This window comes from Anomalospiza imberbis, chromosome 3 (assembly GCF_031753505.1).
Source record: "Anomalospiza imberbis isolate Cuckoo-Finch-1a 21T00152 chromosome 3, ASM3175350v1, whole genome shotgun sequence".
NCBI lineage: Eukaryota > Metazoa > Chordata > Aves > Passeriformes > Viduidae > Anomalospiza > Anomalospiza imberbis.
Genome location: NC_089683.1, coordinates 99118578 through 99134861, shown reverse-complemented (window position 1 = coordinate 99134861; position 16284 = coordinate 99118578). Strand labels below are relative to the sequence as shown.

Below are 16284 nucleotides of genomic sequence, written 5' to 3'. Positions count from 1 at the left end.
TGAGAAGTGCTTCAAGTTCCCAGGGCAGATTGGGATTTTGCAGAAGCTTATAGCTATAAAAAGCTCTATATATTTATATTCATTTACAAGCTAATTGTTCATAGCTATCTACCAGGCCACATTGTACAAAGTTCTTGCTGTGAGATGTTCTGGGCTCTGCTAGTCCCATACTACAGTGGTTGTTCCATTCTTGTGGTGTCTGGGCCTGTGCCACTGGATGATAGGAGGGTATCCTGACATTTCCCAGTGTCTTAATGCTGTAGCTTGCTTTGTCCTTCTGTGCTGGAAGCTTGTGAAATATTGGGGGCCTGCTGAAACTAGAGAGGTAAATTTCCTAGCTGCAGACATCAGCCCTGTGCATTTGATGTATCAGCTATTAGTCACCACTGAGATATGTGGAGAAGTTGGCTTGCTAGTCTGCTAGATTGGTTTAGAGATTTAATTTCTTCCAATTTTGAGTACATAACAGAAGAATAGAGAAGATGAGAACTTGAGATAAGAAGTGAAAACATATGGGTACCAAGTAGAGATGTCTGTTCTCTCAGCCCTGTTTCTGTGGGGCAGGGCTTTATGTCACTAAGGTTTGTTCCTCCCCATTGTGTGCAGCTGTGCTTTCATCTGAATGTATTGTGGACTGCTTTGTGTGACTGAAGTTTTGTCCTTTAAATTGCACAAATGTCCTGAGCTCAGGCCCTGCCTGCTTGGTCTTAAAGTCTTCACTTGCCATCATTAAACAGGATTTGTTTAGAGCTGCAACATAATGGGCATGGTGTTACTTCCAGCCTAGGAGGTGATAGCACTTAGTCTTGGGTAATTTGAGGAAGCTCTAATCTTGCCATGTTTTTTTCCTACAGCTGGCATACTGTGTTGTACAGTTCTTGGAGAAAGACAGCAGCTTGACAGAGCCAGTGAGTAATCTTGCTTCACTTCTGTCTGATAGTCAAGTCCCAAAAAACTTCACAGCTTCCTTAGAGCAGCCTTTTTTCACCCTTGCTGGAAAGAGGCTGGGGGTCAGTGGTATTGTTTACTGGGTTTGCCTGGCTCCCTGGGGTTAGAAGGGGCTGTAGTGCTCATGTGCAAGCCTTTAGCAGTCTCTCCTGAAAGCTTCAGGAAGGTAGGCTGTAATCTTCCTTTATGCTTCAGATCTTGGTGTAGCAGAAGGAACAGGATACCAAGCTGTTCCTCCAGGGCAGAGCTTCTGGCTGATGAAAGATACTGCAGAGACAAAATACATCCATCTGATGGAATCAGAGCTTGTGGGGGCCCTGAAATAGTAAGAGCTCCTCCAGAGCTGCTGGAGTTGACTGCAGAATTGTGGGGACGAAGTTAGGAGCCTGGGACACAACATCTACTTAGGCATGCCACTGTTCCTTCATGAAAGTATTCCCTTCCAGCTTTAGCATCAGTTTGCTACTTTTGTAGAGGTAAGTCACATTGTAGACATATTTACCTTCAGGATATAGTGCTGGGAAACAGCAGGTTCTAAAACGTGAGCAGTGTAAATGGTGACCTCACATATTCTAGTTACTGGCTGCACAAACCTGCAGTGTTAACCAGGCTAAAAGCCAGCTTGGCAGAGGGTGCAAGAAGGAGACAAGTGTTTCTCCACCCACTACAGGCCAGGAAATGTCTTCTACAGAGCTGAGCTTCACAGGCTCAAAACAGCAGATGGGCAGAGAACACACACTTCTGTCACTGTAGCAGGGAGCACCAAAAGTGTGAGTGTTTTAATGAGTAATGCTGGCTGAGGTCGTTCTGTTCTCTGGCTCAAATGTGTGTGCTCATGGTGAGCCTGCCTGTGCTGGGTAGAAGCTGGTCAGCTGTTGTCAGCTTTCTGGCTCCACAGCTCTGACACCAGCAGTGCTGAAGCAGACCTCCTAGCTTTTCCTTTAAACCTGGGTCCTCCATTTCCTTTGTTCCTAGAAGCCTGCTCTGAAAGAAACCGCTTAAAGTAGCTTCCTGATCGTGCTGAGTACTTCCTGTGGCTGACATCCAGTCCTACAGCCTCCATCTGCCAAAGCACCTCAAAGGTTGAGGGAGAAGAGAGAAATAGAAATCTGACAATATTCCTAGGCTTCACTTGCAGCTTATTCAGACAGTAAAGCTCCAAAGCTCATCACATTTTTCTGGATAACTGTTTAGTTGCCCCTTGATTACAGACCCAGGTCTGGCTTGGTGCTTGTGGAAAGCAGTGGAATGACCCAGTTTCACTACCTCCAGTGGATTTTGTGTTGTGTTTCAACCAGGCATGCCAAGACCATACTGCCACAGCTTGGGTTCTGTTGAAGCACCTTGCTTGTGAAGGTTTTGAATAGACCCCCAAGATGACTGGTGTTACTGAAGTCTGGAAGAATTGCATCAGGGCTTGTGCATCAGCAAGAGTCAGAATGCACAGGGAGATGTTACCAGCAGTGCTGGAAAGAGGGCACATTACTCCCTGGGTCCACACTTGCCTCAAATGGGCCTCCCAGAAGCTTGCTCAGCAAGGCTTGACATGGTAGCTCTTGCCTCAACAGCAGTCTGAAAGACTGCCAGGTGAGCAAGGCCTCAGATGTGCTCAGTAATAGCAAACACAGACTCCACACACCTCACACCACCTTAGTTGTAGGGGAAATGACTTCTGAGTCACTGAAGCTAACTCTTGCCTGAATAATGACGAACATTGGAGATAATGGACTGCTGGTTTCTCAAGCCTTGAGTTGGCAGAAACATAGGGCTCAGATATCTCCAATACTGTTGTTGCATTGCCCAGTATTGTCCCTCTGCTGCTCTGAACTTCCTCTCAAGTGCTGGCTTCAGGATTGAAGCTGAAGTACAGAGGTTTGAAAGGGCAGCTTCTATGGCCAGCTGTGTGTGACTCTAGTGTCCACAGAGTAAGCATCTCTTCTTCTGACAAGAGTGTAGGTCTGCAGCATCTTGGATCTTGCCATTATATTGTCTAGAAGCAGATGGGTAGGACAGGAAGCAGGATTAAAATAAATAAATAAAATCTAGTGAGATATAGCTATTCCCTATTCTTGTAAGCAATCATTTTACTCAGCTAGAAGTTGCATCTGCATTGTCATATTGAGTTATAACCATTAGGTGTAAACTCCATAAACTTGTCTGTTGCATTCTGGAGTCTGTTTCAACTTTGAGTCTCTACAAAGTCTTGCAAGAATGAGTTCCATAATCCAGTTGCTTTTGTGTGAAGTAGTATTTCCTTTCCTTGTCCCAAACCTATCCATGGCTTTATTTATTTGATGCTCCCCAGTATTCAAGCTCTGTAGTGTTTTGAATAATGACTCTTCAGAGACCTTTCCTATAGCATTTCCAGTTTTATTCATTGAACTTCTATGGTTACTTTGCACTGTCTGCCAGCTGCTGCTCACTCCATTTTCACCCTTCTGTGTTAAGCTGTGATGGGGGATAAGAAATGATTGTCAGTTTGGTGCTTGTAATAAGAAATCGTAGCAGCCTAGGCAGAGCTGCTGCCATGAATGTAACTTTGCAGAGTTTGGGCTTTGGTCTTCTTTCTTAGCTGGTCATCCACCCTGACTTACTGAGAAAGTGTTACTTCCTCCCCTTTTGCTGTTGTGACCAGACACTTAAAAATTTATTTTGCAGCTGGTGTTGACTTTGAGCCTCTAACTGTCTCTGTACTCTTCCCACTCAGGTGATTGTGGGCTTGCTGAAGTTCTGGCCGAAAACTCACAGTCCCAAAGAGGTGATGTTTTTAAATGAGCTGGAGGAGATCCTGGACGTGATTGAGCCATCTGAGTTTGTGAAAGTTATGGAGCCCTTGTTCAGGCAGTTGGCCAAATGTGTCTCCAGCCCACACTTCCAGGTAGGTTGCAGCTCAGGGAGGAGACAGAGCATTGACTTGTAATCCACTTGGCATGTGAGGGTGACACCACAGTTTTGGGCTTGTATTTGGCACGTAGAGGTGTGACCAGGGTGAGTATTGGGGTGACACGTGGTGGGAAGCAATGAGAATCCTCAGGACAACCACAGCGTGAGCTCATCTGAAGAGAAAAGAGAGTGGTTCTGTGGAGCCTCTCCTGCTGCTCTGTGCTGTTCAGCACTGTGTACTGCAGCAGGCTGGGGCTGGAGCACAGGTGCTCTGCCACCTCCTGTTCTGGCTAGCAAGGACAGAGGAGATCCATCCAGGGTCACCCTGTTGAAGTAAAAGCAAGCACTCTGCAGTATTGGAGAGAGGCCAACAAAAGACACTATGCTGGGAAAGTCCTTTGTTTTTTTCTGGCACAGGTAGTAAAGAGCGAGGTAAAGTGGAGAAGTGCTGGAGTCTATTTCTTCCTTGTTTGCACTGAAGGGAAACTGGTTGTAGTAGCTGGCTAATATAATCTCTGTGGATAGTTGTCTTAAGGTTTAAAATGTACAGGGTGGTGGGACCTGCTAGTAGTTCCTAGCAGGTGTTCTTGGCTCACTGTTTTAGACTGCCATGAGGAGTGCCCATGAAGAAGACAGCTTGCTGGTCAAACACTGGTTGACCCAGGTATAGGTGGAGTGTTAATGAAGAAATGACTCAGCCATTTCCCAGTGAGAGTGACTCTACAGTGAGGCAGGCTGGCTTCAGTTTGTCTTTTGGTAGAGAGAGGTACAAAGTCATGTGTTTGCAAGCCAAAAATAAGGTCAGTCTAGGTCACACATGTATGTAAAGTCAGTTTTTTGTGAAGGACTAGGGGAGTATGATGGAAACCAGCTGGACATGGATTACTAGTGTGGTGGTGGGAACCAAAGGACTAATGTGACCTTTGGGTGTGGAGGCAGCTACCAGAAGGAACTAAGGAGCTTGAATAAAATAGGGTAAAGGCTGGAAGACAGACATCCCCTACTTGATAGCAGCCCTCATCTGCTGCCAAACTCTGAAGAACAATACAGAGAAACCTGGAGAAGGTGCAAACACTTTAAAGCCTAAGAGAATTAACCCCAAAGGTGTCCCATACAGTCAGGCTGAACAGTCTACACCTTGTCTGAAGAGCAAAATTAGGAATTGACTTCTTGGTGAGTCTGAGCACCTTGGTGGGAATGAGTTTTCTCTGAGTGGATTGTGTGTTAATCTGGCAGAAAAAGGGTTTAACCAGATCTTGAAAACCAAAAGCTAGGTAGGTGAACACAAAGTGAGTTTCATTTCATTTACTTGTGTGGAACAATATGTTAAGGGAATGTAGCAAGTTCTGTGTTATCTGAAATGTAAAACTGAGTCTGGATGTCTCTTTTTCTAGGTTTTCAAGCCAGCACTAAATGCAGAAATTACCTGCGTTGTCTGTCACTGTAGAAACTTGTTAGACTTGTTTGTCTTGTTAGAGCAGGATGGCTGTCCCAAGATTTTCCATATTTTCACCTTTACTAAATCAGGGGGTTGAATTGTGGGACTGGTGACTGAAGCATGCTTCAAAGCCCTGAGAGACTCTGTTGTGGGAAAGCTAGGAAGGAATGGAACTTTACAGAGGACAGGCTGAGGAAATGAAGAAGGCTTGGAGCAAATCTGAATTGGGACCTGGAGTAGATGACATTAGTGTCCTTAAGTGTTGTGTAAAGGATGTTGGAGTCATTGGTATATTGACAGTAGACTTGTCTATTCAAGAACATGAGGTTTGTCTCAGAAAGTGAGAAGTGTCTGACAGAGGAAAGATGAATGGCCTCATAGAAGTTCATGAAGGTCAGCCCTGTGCTGTGGGAAAACATGAGGGCTCCTTGGCTGGGTCCCTGTGCACCACAGGTGTTATTGGAAGGAGCCTCTTCAAAGATGCCTTTCTCTCCCACTGCAGGTGGCAGAGCGAGCGCTGTACTATTGGAACAATGAATATATAATGAGCCTGATCAGCGATAATGCAGCCAAAATCCTCCCAATCATGTTTCCAGCGCTCTACAAGAACTCCAAGAGTCACTGGAACAAGTAGGTCTTTCCCCCATGCTCTGACACTTGCTGGATTGCTTGACCCACTGCTAGTCTTGGGGCATGCTGCTGCAGTGCAGCAATGCATGGTGCTTGGTGGCAGCAGCTGCTGAGACAGGGGGTTGGTGGTGGTATCAGCGTGTGTCATGGAAAAAGGAGATTTCCTGAACCCTCCGAGTTTTCTGTCAGCACCCCAGGAAAACCAAGACCCTTGTGCCCAACCAGTCTGCCAGTGTCCTATTAGGGAAATCCTTCATTGAACAGTCTGCTGGGTCAATTCAACTGACTTATTAAGGGAAATAAGCCAACAGCATAAGAGAAACCACTCAGCAGGTCTTCCATTTTATTTGATTATGTTCCCTGTTGCTGGTGGCTGCCATTGCCTCGGAAGGGCTTACACTGACAGTTCATGGCATTCCTCATTAACATAAAATTGTGACAGGTTAAGGTTTGGGGGCTGCCAATGAAAGTATCTGACTGCAGAAACATTCAAAGCAATTCAGAGAAGCTCTAATTCCCAGTAAAAGTATCCAGCATGCAGAGTATGTTTCTTACCCATAGGGGAAGAAGATGGGTTCAGCCTGTTGACTGATCCCAGTAGTTACAATGGAATCTTCCCTAACTTACTCCTATTCTCAGCTTACTTTTATACTATTTATGTTTAGGTGAAGCTCGAGTGACTCTTAGTTGTACATGCCTTTGTTACTGATTGGTGTAAAATTCTCTTGCTTTGCTCAGATGTGTAGTCAGTAAAGCACAGAGCATGTGCCCTGTGAGGGGTAGTCACACTCTGGGGTGGGGGATTTTGGGAAGGGGATGTGTGTTAATACAACTGTATTGTAGTGAACCGAGTTCATCCAATGAGGATGATTTTGCCTTGGGCATGTGTGTTAATACAATTGTGTTACAATGAACCGAGCTCACCCGAGGAGGGTGATTTCTCCACAGTTCCTGGCTCAGCCACCAAACACCTCCTATCACCCGTGGCTGACAGGCCCTGTGCAGTTTATCAGCTGCAAAGCACCATCGAGATCCCCTCCCTGCCAGGACTCCAAGGGAACTTGGCCAAGGTGCTGGAGCAGGCTTTGAGCACACCAACAGCATTCCATCTAGGGAGCAGCAGCTGCATTTTACCCTGTAAATCCTGTACTGTTGCAGCTTCTGTTAGGATGTGAATATAACTTCTCAAGAGTCCTCTAATTTTGCCCCCAGCCGTCTCTCCACAGCATGGAAAAGGGCAACAGCAGACCAGAGTGGCTTGCTTCTGCAAGGGTTGAGCAACCTGCATTTGCGAGCCTTGGGGCCATTGAATCTGCTTAGAGCTTGATACTTGCTTATCACTAATGTTGCCAGTCTCTGAGAAGTGTGCAGATTTTCCATCTGACTTCTGGCCGCTTGTTAACTAATGTCCCACCCTTATGTTCTCTGTGACCAGAGAACTTGGCTAATACAGTGCTTGACTCCTTGAGTACAGGAAAAACAGAGAAAGCAGAATAGCTGGGCAGCTGTCCATGTCAAATATTATCCCCTGTGTCTGATTCCTAGATGCTGCTCTGTTTTATGGTTCTCTTATCAACTTCCTTTCTTCTGACTTCTTAATTTAATTCCTTACCTAGTTAATTCAAGTTTAATTAATTTGATTTAACACACTTCCTTTAGTGAATTAGCTAAAAATCAATTCTAGGGAGGCTGACAAGTCCAGAGCTCAGAAAAGCACTTTATGTTCTTTTCTGAAGCCCTTCACCAGTTCCGTGTCCCTGTAGCAGCCAAGATTCATGATTCTGCTGTTCCTGTCTTTTCTGGTCTGCTTCCCAGTGGTATTTCAGAAGTTCTGAAAGTCTTTTCCTCTTATTTCTCCTTGTCTTTGAGTAGCAGCCACATCTTCTCGGGGCAGGTTGAGTACCTCAGATTCTCCTCTTCCTTCACATAGTTCATCTTTTTGGTCAGACAGCCTGCTTAAGTCCAGGAGGGTTGCATCTCTCTTCGATATTCCATTTGCAGAGCTGGTAGAGACACAGAGCTTAGTCTGCTGAATCTCATCTTTTGCCTCTGGGTCAGGTATTTCAGAGACAGCTTCAACACTTGTTTTCATTCTGTAGGAGAGTCTTTGTCCCATAGAGTTCACACACAGTGCAAGGTATCCATAAATCACTGACACAGAGCTGACTTTTCTGCTGTGATACTCCATGTGCTGGTTCCCATCTCTTCAGGGCTGCTGCCTGGCTGTGTTTTGGACAACTCAGCGGAAAAGCTTATGACCAAATACTGGCAGCCCAAAAAAGTCATTGTGTATATGTGGTGTGAACAGTGGGAGGCACTAAAGCCCCGTCAAAAACAGCCTTGAACAGGCCCCTAGCATCCTTCATTTCCCACTTCTAACTGCAAGAAATTAATACATGAATATGTATTTTTGCATTCATTAATCTGACAACAGCAGGCCTGTCCCAGGGTCTTCTCTTTCTTCTCCATCTCTTTCCCCCTGTTGTACAGTTCCTGCTGTGTTTATGAAAGGGATTTTGCCTTGGTAAGAGGTGGGATTGTGTGAGAGTCTTTTGCCACATCACTCTAGAATGAGTTGCTGCTGCTCTTGCCTCTTGTCTGTGCTGCTGGTGCCAGCTCAGGTGCAAGAACCTGCTCACCACGACTTGTTCTCCTTTCCTTGTTCCTTTGCAGGACAATTCATGGGCTGATCTACAATGCACTGAAGCTCTTCATGGAGATGAACCAAAAGCTTTTTGATGACTGCACACAGCAATACAAGGCAGAGAAGCAGAAGTGAGTAAGAGATTTTTGCCAAGTAGCTTGAGCTCATCTTAAAGTCTCCTTGGGGTACAGTAACAGATGGTAGATGCCAGTAGGCAGAGGGGAAATGGAAAGGTGGTAAGTAATTCTGTCAAAAAGTAGGATTCTTTATCCATAACTATGAGTAGGGTGTGCCCTGATAAAAACCCTTTCAGTCCTGCTGAAGCAGGTGGCCTAGAAAAGTTGACAGAGTTTGCTGAGTCATGAGCAAATAGATTGCCACGTAGAGAATACTCAGCTTTGTTCTGCCTTGGAAATACTTAGCACTTCATAAATGTTGTAGTGATGTCAATAGAATCCTATTGCTTTAGAAAGGCTTTTCTGAAGAGTTTTGCTGCAGTGGGCGTAATGCATCTTTCATGCCACAGGATGCTTTCAATTTTCCAGTGATAAGGATGGAATAGTTCCTGCAGTTTCAAAGAGTGAATGATGGGGATAAAATCTGAGCTCAGCAAGTACCTGTGCCATAATGCTGTAAAGAGAAAAGAACTCCACTTTTTCTGCTGCCTTGTGCTGATTTTGGTGCTTCTATGGCTTGCCTTGGTGAGCTGAGTCAGTCCAGTAAGCAAGAAGGAAACTTTTTTTTTTAATTTATTTTCTGCTGACTTAGTGAAATAAAATAGTAAAACAATGCTCCTCATTCCTGGATGAGCCAGGGCTGCTGGTGGGGAGAGCAGAGCTAATCCTTGCTGGGAGTGCGGAACTCTGGGGTACATTCTGTTGTTTTGTGATATAGGAATAAATAACTTGATAATAAGTAATAAGTTGATTTTTCAATCAGACCTTCAGATGGGTAACCTGCTTATGGAGAAATTAAGGTTTTTTAGGCTCTTAAATGGGAGCAAGCAAGTTGGTTTTTTTTCCCCCATTCTAGGGTGTTTGTGAAGCCCACCAATAACTTCACGTATATTTTAAGTCACAGTGGCAGTACATTTCCTACAAGATCTACCTAGTGTGTCCATCAGGAGTTTTGTCTCCCTGTTTAGCTGCTGACCTGCTGAAGGTGACTGTTCCCAGCACTGGTGTGTGACTGATGGAGAATTGTTCTGAAAAAGCTCAACTAAACATCTCAGTGCTGTCAAATAAAAGGATGGGTAGTGCTTCAGTTTTCTGCTCATGTTACGATGATTTTTTTTTTTTTTTTGGTCTAGTGCCTCTGTGCCTAATTAGGCTTCAGAAAACCTTGTGCTGTGAAATAGAACACAGCATGTGTGGGAAGGATTGCATGTGCAAACAAACTCAGTAAATAGGAAATGGGGAAAAGGAGAGAGTTGTATGTTCACTGTTAGGCTGCAACCAGATGTTGAGAGGTCTGATTATGGCTTAGCCTCATTTTTAATTAGGTAGCACGCCTACAAGTGACATGCCAGCTCAGGCCTGTCACTGCTGCACCCCTAGCTGTGCAGCCACAGCCAGGGTGGTCATGAGGGACAAACTCTGCAGGGAGATGTGGTGAGGCTGTCTCTCTGCTGTTCAGTGCAAATGGGCTGACTGCACCTTTCTAGTCTCCCCAGACACCTTGAAACTGTTTGGATTGTCAGAATCCTTTAGAAAACCAGTGAGGAAGTTGGAGTAGATAGTGTCTTGTCCTGAATGGGTTATTCATTTGGGTTTTTTGGGGGTTGGTTTGTTGGAGGTGTTTTTGTGACCCTGTGTTTTCTGGTGGAGTAATCTGCTGCTTGAAACCTTGGCAGCTTCATTCTCATTCTAAGCCTACATGACTTTAAAGAGTGTGATGTCATTACAGAGTGTAAGAACTTCTTTAACATGGATACATATGGCACTAGAGAGACCAGTAGCTGGGATGAAAGTCATGTAGTTAATAGAAATAAAGCAATAATTTTAGTGCAGATGTTTAAAATGTAGAAGAGAATAACAAGGGGTTATTCTCACCTCTGTTTGCAGCAAGCATTCACTGTCCTATGATTTATAAGTGGCCCTGCTGAACAGTCACTTCAACATGTGTGCCAAAATCTGTGCCAAGTTCAAGAGCTGTGCCTGGGCTGTTCGGGCAGCTCTCTAGTGTGTTATGGTTAGAGAGAGAAGGAACAGTGGGCAGTGGAACCCCAGTTCTGTTGGAAATTATAGTTTGTCCCTCTGCATCTGGGGGGCACCAGGAAAATGTGTGTTTGAAATTCAGACCGGTGTCATGACGTTACCCCAGAAACCAGACACTCTGCTCTACTCCTGGCAGCACAAAGCCAGGCCAAAAGTGCCTGTGCAGCCCAGTGTTGCCACCCTGTGCTCTGAGGTGAGCGAGGAGCATGCCTACCTACCCTCTGCTAGTCGTAGTGTGTCCCCTCTTCTTGCCTCATCTCACATGTAGACTTAGAATTAGGTAGAATTAGGGGTCTTTGAATGACAGAGCAGCTCTTCCCTTGCCTGCACTTTTCTGCTGTCTCTTGGCTTTTATTGTCCTGTGAACGAAAGCTGCACTTTTCCCTGGAATTCACACTTGTTCTCACTCTCTCTGTGCAGGGGAAGGTTCAGGATGAAGGAGCGAGAAGAAATGTGGCAGAAGATAGAGGAGTTGGCTCGACTGAACCCCCAGGTGAGTGACAATAGGACTTAGAATGAATGAGGCAAGAATGTGCAGGGTCTTGACCTGCTTCCTCAGCCCATGAGAGCAGGTTTTAGCATTTGATCTCAGTCCTGTGGACACTGCTGCAGCAGTGGTGTGTCTCTCCCAAAAACCAGTGTCCTGGGAATGTTGGCAGTGTTTTATCAGGCTGTCCCTCTATAGCACTGACCTCTAAGTACTGCATTACAGAGAGCATGTATGTATTTATGGACCACACTCTGAAGTGCAGCTGCACATGCAGCGTGCTGGGAGTCAGAGGGCACAGGGGAGGAGACTCTTCCCTGCCTGTGTCCCTACTGCTGCCTTCCCGGGGGCCAGAGAAGGCAGCTGGAAGAACTGTGCCATGCTGTGTTAGCATTCTGGGAGAGAAGGTGTGGTGTTGGATGGAGTGCTGACTCTCCAGCTGTCTCTGTTGTCTGCAGTACCCCATGTATTATGCACCTCTACCCTTGCCTTCTGTGTGCTGTATGGAAACGGAGACCCCGACTGCAGAGGATATACAGCTACTGAAGAAAACGGTGGAGACGGAGGCCATGCAGGTGCGTAGGTGACTCAGGTCCTTTCACAGTTGCTCCCAGTCCAGCCAGGACATCAACATAGCCAGAACTGGCTCTTTCCAAATGTTCTGAAGGTAAATGCCACTACTCTCACCCCTCATCATTAAGAGATCAACCTGTAGTCTGAAGAGTTTATCTAAACTTCTCACTCTGGAAAAAGTGCCAGTTGTGTCCTTTTGGTCTATGTTTGGGTCTCAGCCTGTTCTGAAGCATGCTGCAGTGCCACTCAGAATAACCTAGAGCAGTTGGAGTCAGAGTCTGAAGGCATGAGGGGTTTGCTACTGATTCCTGACTCCTTTGATTTGTTTGTAGATGCTGAAAGACATTAAGAAGGACAAAGTTTTGCTGCGCCGGAAATCTGAGCTTCCGCAGGACGTCTACACTATAAAAGCCTTGGAGGCCCACAAGAGAGCAGAAGAGTTTCTCACCTCAAGCCAGGAGGCTCTCTGACGGGCTCAGGAGCTGGCCCAGGAAGCTCTGCCCCATCCCTTTCCTCCAGGGGTCATGGAAATGCACTCGGTTCTTGTGTATAAGTAAGGAATGAACATGGTGAGCTGTGCCTGTCCTCCACTCCATCTGCATACCTCCAGGGTAGATCTGGTTTTATGTTATAACTTGTATCTCACCACTGTCGTGTCCTCCTGCTTTTTGTCTGTCCTCCTGCTTTCCCACCTTGGCTCTGCAGGCATTAGGGGAGCCTGCCTGACCTCTGCTTTTATCAGTCCAGGCGGGACTCACTTCACTGTGAGCTGCCACCTGATTCTTACTCTGCCAGAAAGCCAGAGCCTTGCTCAGGCTCTGTGTTGGGCAGAGCCTGCCATGCATGGCTCAGTGTGCTGCTCCCAAACTCCAAGTGCCCATCTCTGCCCCTGTGCTGCCTGTGCAGCTGAGCCTTGCCATGGTCAGAGGCCAGGCTGAGCTTGGGGCAGAAGCAGAGTTTGTGAAGGCTCTGCTGCCTCTCCAGCCTGCCTTGGGGTGCAGCTCCACAGCTGAAGGGTCTTAATGTACAGCGGAGGAAATGTTTACTTCCACCTTTCTTTTGCTACAAGCCCCTTGTTTTGTTCCCCTGTCAGTGGAGTGGGGGTTCAGTGCTTTGCCACCCCCAGTTAAGCTGGGTGCAAGCACTACATACTATTGCAGTCCTCCCTTTAGAGCATCCTTAGAAGCTCTCTTGTGAGAAAGTGAATTCCTTCTGCTGTTTGTGTTGGTCCGTGCTGACTCATTTCCTTCCCGATGTCTCGGGTTAATTGTGGGCCCAGAATTAACTTCCCGCTTTGTAGCAGGTGTCAGCCACTGACTTCCACCTTCTTCCTCTACCTGCTCAATTAAAATACTCCTGCAGCTCTCCCTTTGTCTCTGTATCCCATCCTTAGCTATTCAGGGCCAAGGTTTTCTAGGAAGCTTGTGCTGCTAGTCATTTCTGCAAGCCAGTGGAAGCAATGGCTACACCTCATGGGGTGTGGCTGAGTTTGAGCGTTCAGTTGTCTCCTCATTATTATCAATGGCTAAGCACTACTGCTGAATCGCTTCCGTGGGTGCTCTGAGCAAAGTTCACCTGTCCTGTTCTGTGTGCACCTGCTGTGGCCCGAGGCCCTTGTTAGATATCACATGGTGCATCAGGGGCTCATGCTAACTTAGCATTTAGAAACACTTGTTGATAGCCCAGGAGCTTGCACAGCACTTGGGTGCTACTGTGATCCAGCTTTCACCCCTGTTGTTTGTGGTGCAGATTTAGTGCCAGGCCAAGGTGCCACCTCAGAGGCTGCTTTGTCATAGAGAGGGAGTCCTTGCTTATTACCTGCTGCACCTGCTTTCTTGACACATAAGCTTAAGTGGGTTTGCAGTAGCGCAGGGAATCTGCGGGGTTGGGGCTAGCCTGACACTGTTTTGCGATGGCACGGGATGTTGTAGAAGGTTCTGGTGTATCTGCCTGTCCTCACCAGTAAATCATTTCCAGGTCAGAGGATCACCCCCTCTAATCTTTCTGCTGGTGTGCAGCACATCTTTTCTCCAACCCCAGCAAGGCTGTTTTGACCTGTGTATCCTGCATCCCTGCCCCGTGCAGCTCTCTCCCGGCTCAGCCCTTATCAGGAACGTCACCATCTCTTGGGAGGAGCTGGCGGGTGCATGTGTGAGATCCCCCCAGTCACGCAGGGCCCCACCTCCCCTCCGCCTCACACAACGGGCCAGTTCGTCAGGAGACTTCAGAAACACCTCAGGGAGGTTATTGCTTATTTTGAACATTAGTCTGAGCTCATGATCAGCTGCCAATCAATTACCTCACGCCTGGCACAGCATGCGGACATGCACCGGGTGGTGCCAGAGCAGCACAGCGGATATGAGGGCTGCCAGGCTCAGGCTGGGCAGGAGGCTCCTTCCTGTTTCAGCACAGGCTCTCCAACTGGCTGCTTAGCATTGCGCTGTAAGCCAAGACCTCATGTTTAGATTGCTACAGCATGGTGCACCCTCACTTGAGCCTGCTTGCTGCTGGGCAGTGGCTGCCTTTCCCCACTGTGGGCTGCTCTGCCTGCGGAGGGAACAGAATTGTGTGGTGTGCAGGAGCTGGCACTGTCCTGCAGATGATCTGTCTCTGCTGGCAGCCCCTGACCCTGGCCAGAGGAATGCTGCTGGGGTTGTGCCATGCGCAGGGGCAGGATTGTAACACATCATGATTATGTGCTGTACAGCTTTGATGTTCCCATAGCTTTTTGTGTCTTGTTTTGGGTCAGGGAACTTAGGCTTAGTACCTTCACATCATCCTTTGTTTGCTGCCTATTCATTCCAGTGTCCTGGACACCTCAGAAGGGGACCATGTGAGACAGGGGGGAGTGTGCTCACCCTCTCACTACACGTATTACTCATAGGCAGACCTGCATCTGCCACGCTACAGCTGCCCCTTGCTCAATACTTGGTTTCTAGCATTAGTGCTGCTCATTTCTGCCTCTGCCTTTCCCCACATCAGCCAAATGGACAGAACTGGAGCTGCCTCTTCCACTCCACCTGGCTTGCTCCTCCCAAGGGAAAAAGCAAAACTACTGCATTCACACCCTGGACACAAGTATTAAGCTGCTTACAGTTCATATGTACATATGGTGTACTTTATTTTCAGTAGAGCATTACATAGTATGAAAGTGTTGGATTTTGTACAGATGTCCCTGTATGTACAGAACTAAATAAAACCAATCTCTTGGAATGACACATCTTGCTCCACCTGTGATATTCCAACACACAGACCCTATCCTGAGAGGAGGGGCCCTAGCCTGGAGAGTGACTTCTCTGGTACTGTCAGCATGGGGCCAAGTCCAGTGTTTGTCCTGAGGGAATCTGGGCAAAGCCAGCCAAGCCCCATCGCCCCATATGCATCCAGGCATGGAAACCAAACTTCCTCACAGGTAGAGGAAGCCAACACAAGGTCATCACATTGACTTATGCACCAGCCAGAACCCAAAAAAAGGAGTGGGAAGGAAAATCAGACAATGTCAGTGGGACAAACTGGAAGGTTGATACTGGCAAGTCCTGTCAGCACCTGGCTCAGAGGCAGTGGGCGCTTCCAGGGTGGAGGGAGGGCTGGGGTTTGCAGCCCCTGTGCCACAGCCCAGCCCTCAATTCCACTGAGGCCGGGGGCCACCGAGGCTCTGCCGGGCCTGCAGCGTGCGCTGCACCACGTCCTTCCACTGCTCCTCCGAGATCTGGCTGGCCCAGGCAGGGATGCCCAGGGTGGGCAGCTTCACGCTGGCCATCGTCCTCTTCACCAGTTCCACATGCTCTGGGAACAGAGAGGCCGTGAGACCGTGGCGGAGCCCCGGGAGGGTCCTGCCGGAGACGCGGTTACCTGCATCCATGGGGATGGAGCTGTGGCTGCTCTGAGCCGTGGCGCCTTCCGCTGCCTCCTCCTCATTCTCCTCCTCGCTGTCCACCGGCGGGTCGGGCAGGTGCAGCCTCAGCATCTGCGGAGAAAGGCGGGCAGCGGGGGTCGGGGCCGCGGGTGCCCCCAACCCCGGCCCGGCGGGAGGCGCTGGGCGGTACCTGCAGCCGCTCCTGCAGGCCGGGGCCCGCGTCGCCGAGGCCCTGCTCCGGTTCCTGGCTCAGCGGCTGATACAAGTACCCGCCGCCCTCCTCCTCTTCCTCCTCCTCCTCCTCCTCCTCATCGCCGCTCCACCCCGCCGCGCCGTCAGGGCCCTCCGGCGGCCCGGACTCCCGGGGACAGACGCGCTCGGGGCCCATGCTCCGCACCACCGCCATACACCGGGCGCGGCGCCGAGGAGGTGCCGCCGCCGCCGCCGCCCGGAACCGCCGCGGCCGCCGCGGGGCACTGTGGGTGTTGTAGTCCCGAAGCGGGCCCCGGGCGCGGCGGGCGGTGCCGCCGGCACGCGCCTCCGGTGCCATCGAGTGTCGCCATCGAGTGTTGCCATCTCGGTCTGGGCCGGGGCCGGAGCAGCGCGCCG

The 16284-nt window shown here is 48.4% G+C and overlaps 2 protein-coding genes across 3 annotated transcripts in view; one reads left to right on the top strand and one right to left on the bottom strand.

Moving 5' to 3' along the window:
• PPP2R5D (protein phosphatase 2 regulatory subunit B'delta) overlaps nt 1–15037 on the top strand; it is a 27181-nt gene extending 12144 nt beyond the window's left edge. For both annotated transcript variants that reach the window (XM_068185992.1, XM_068185991.1), the window contains exons 10-16: nt 855–908; nt 3656–3826; nt 5772–5899; nt 8573–8674; nt 11180–11252; nt 11705–11821; nt 12152–15037. In XM_068185992.1, the coding sequence (XP_068042093.1) occupies nt 855–908; nt 3656–3826; nt 5772–5899; nt 8573–8674; nt 11180–11252; nt 11705–11821; nt 12152–12289 (783 nt within the window). In that variant the 3' untranslated portion in view covers nt 12290–15037. The remainder of the gene's footprint in view (nt 1–854; nt 909–3655; nt 3827–5771; nt 5900–8572; nt 8675–11179; nt 11253–11704; nt 11822–12151) is intronic.
• On the bottom strand, nt 14916–16270 carry MEA1 (male-enhanced antigen 1). The gene is made up of 3 exons (XM_068186004.1): nt 15866–16270; nt 15672–15786; nt 14916–15605 (listed from the first exon to the last, which is right to left on the bottom strand). Exons 1-3 carry the CDS (start codon nt 16223–16225, stop codon nt 15442–15444), a joined length of 639 nt encoding a protein of 212 aa, XP_068042105.1. The 5' UTR covers nt 16226–16270; the 3' UTR covers nt 14916–15441.
• Nucleotides 16271–16284: the final 14 nt, after the last annotated feature.

Bases quoted from the DNA above. Each gene is read 5' to 3' on its own strand.
- MEA1 (XM_068186004.1), bottom strand. From the start codon at position 16,225: ATGGCACCGGAGGCGCGTGCCGGCGGCACCGCCCGCCGCGCCCGGGGC. The intron at 15,787-15,865 runs GTACCGCCCAGC...CTTTCTCCGCAG, and splicing joins GCCTGCAGGAGCGGCTGCAG to ATGCTGAGGCTGCACCTGCC. The intron at 15,606-15,671 runs GTAACCGCGTCT...CTCTGTTCCCAG, and splicing joins CTCCATCCCCATGGATGCAG to AGCATGTGGAACTGGTGAAG.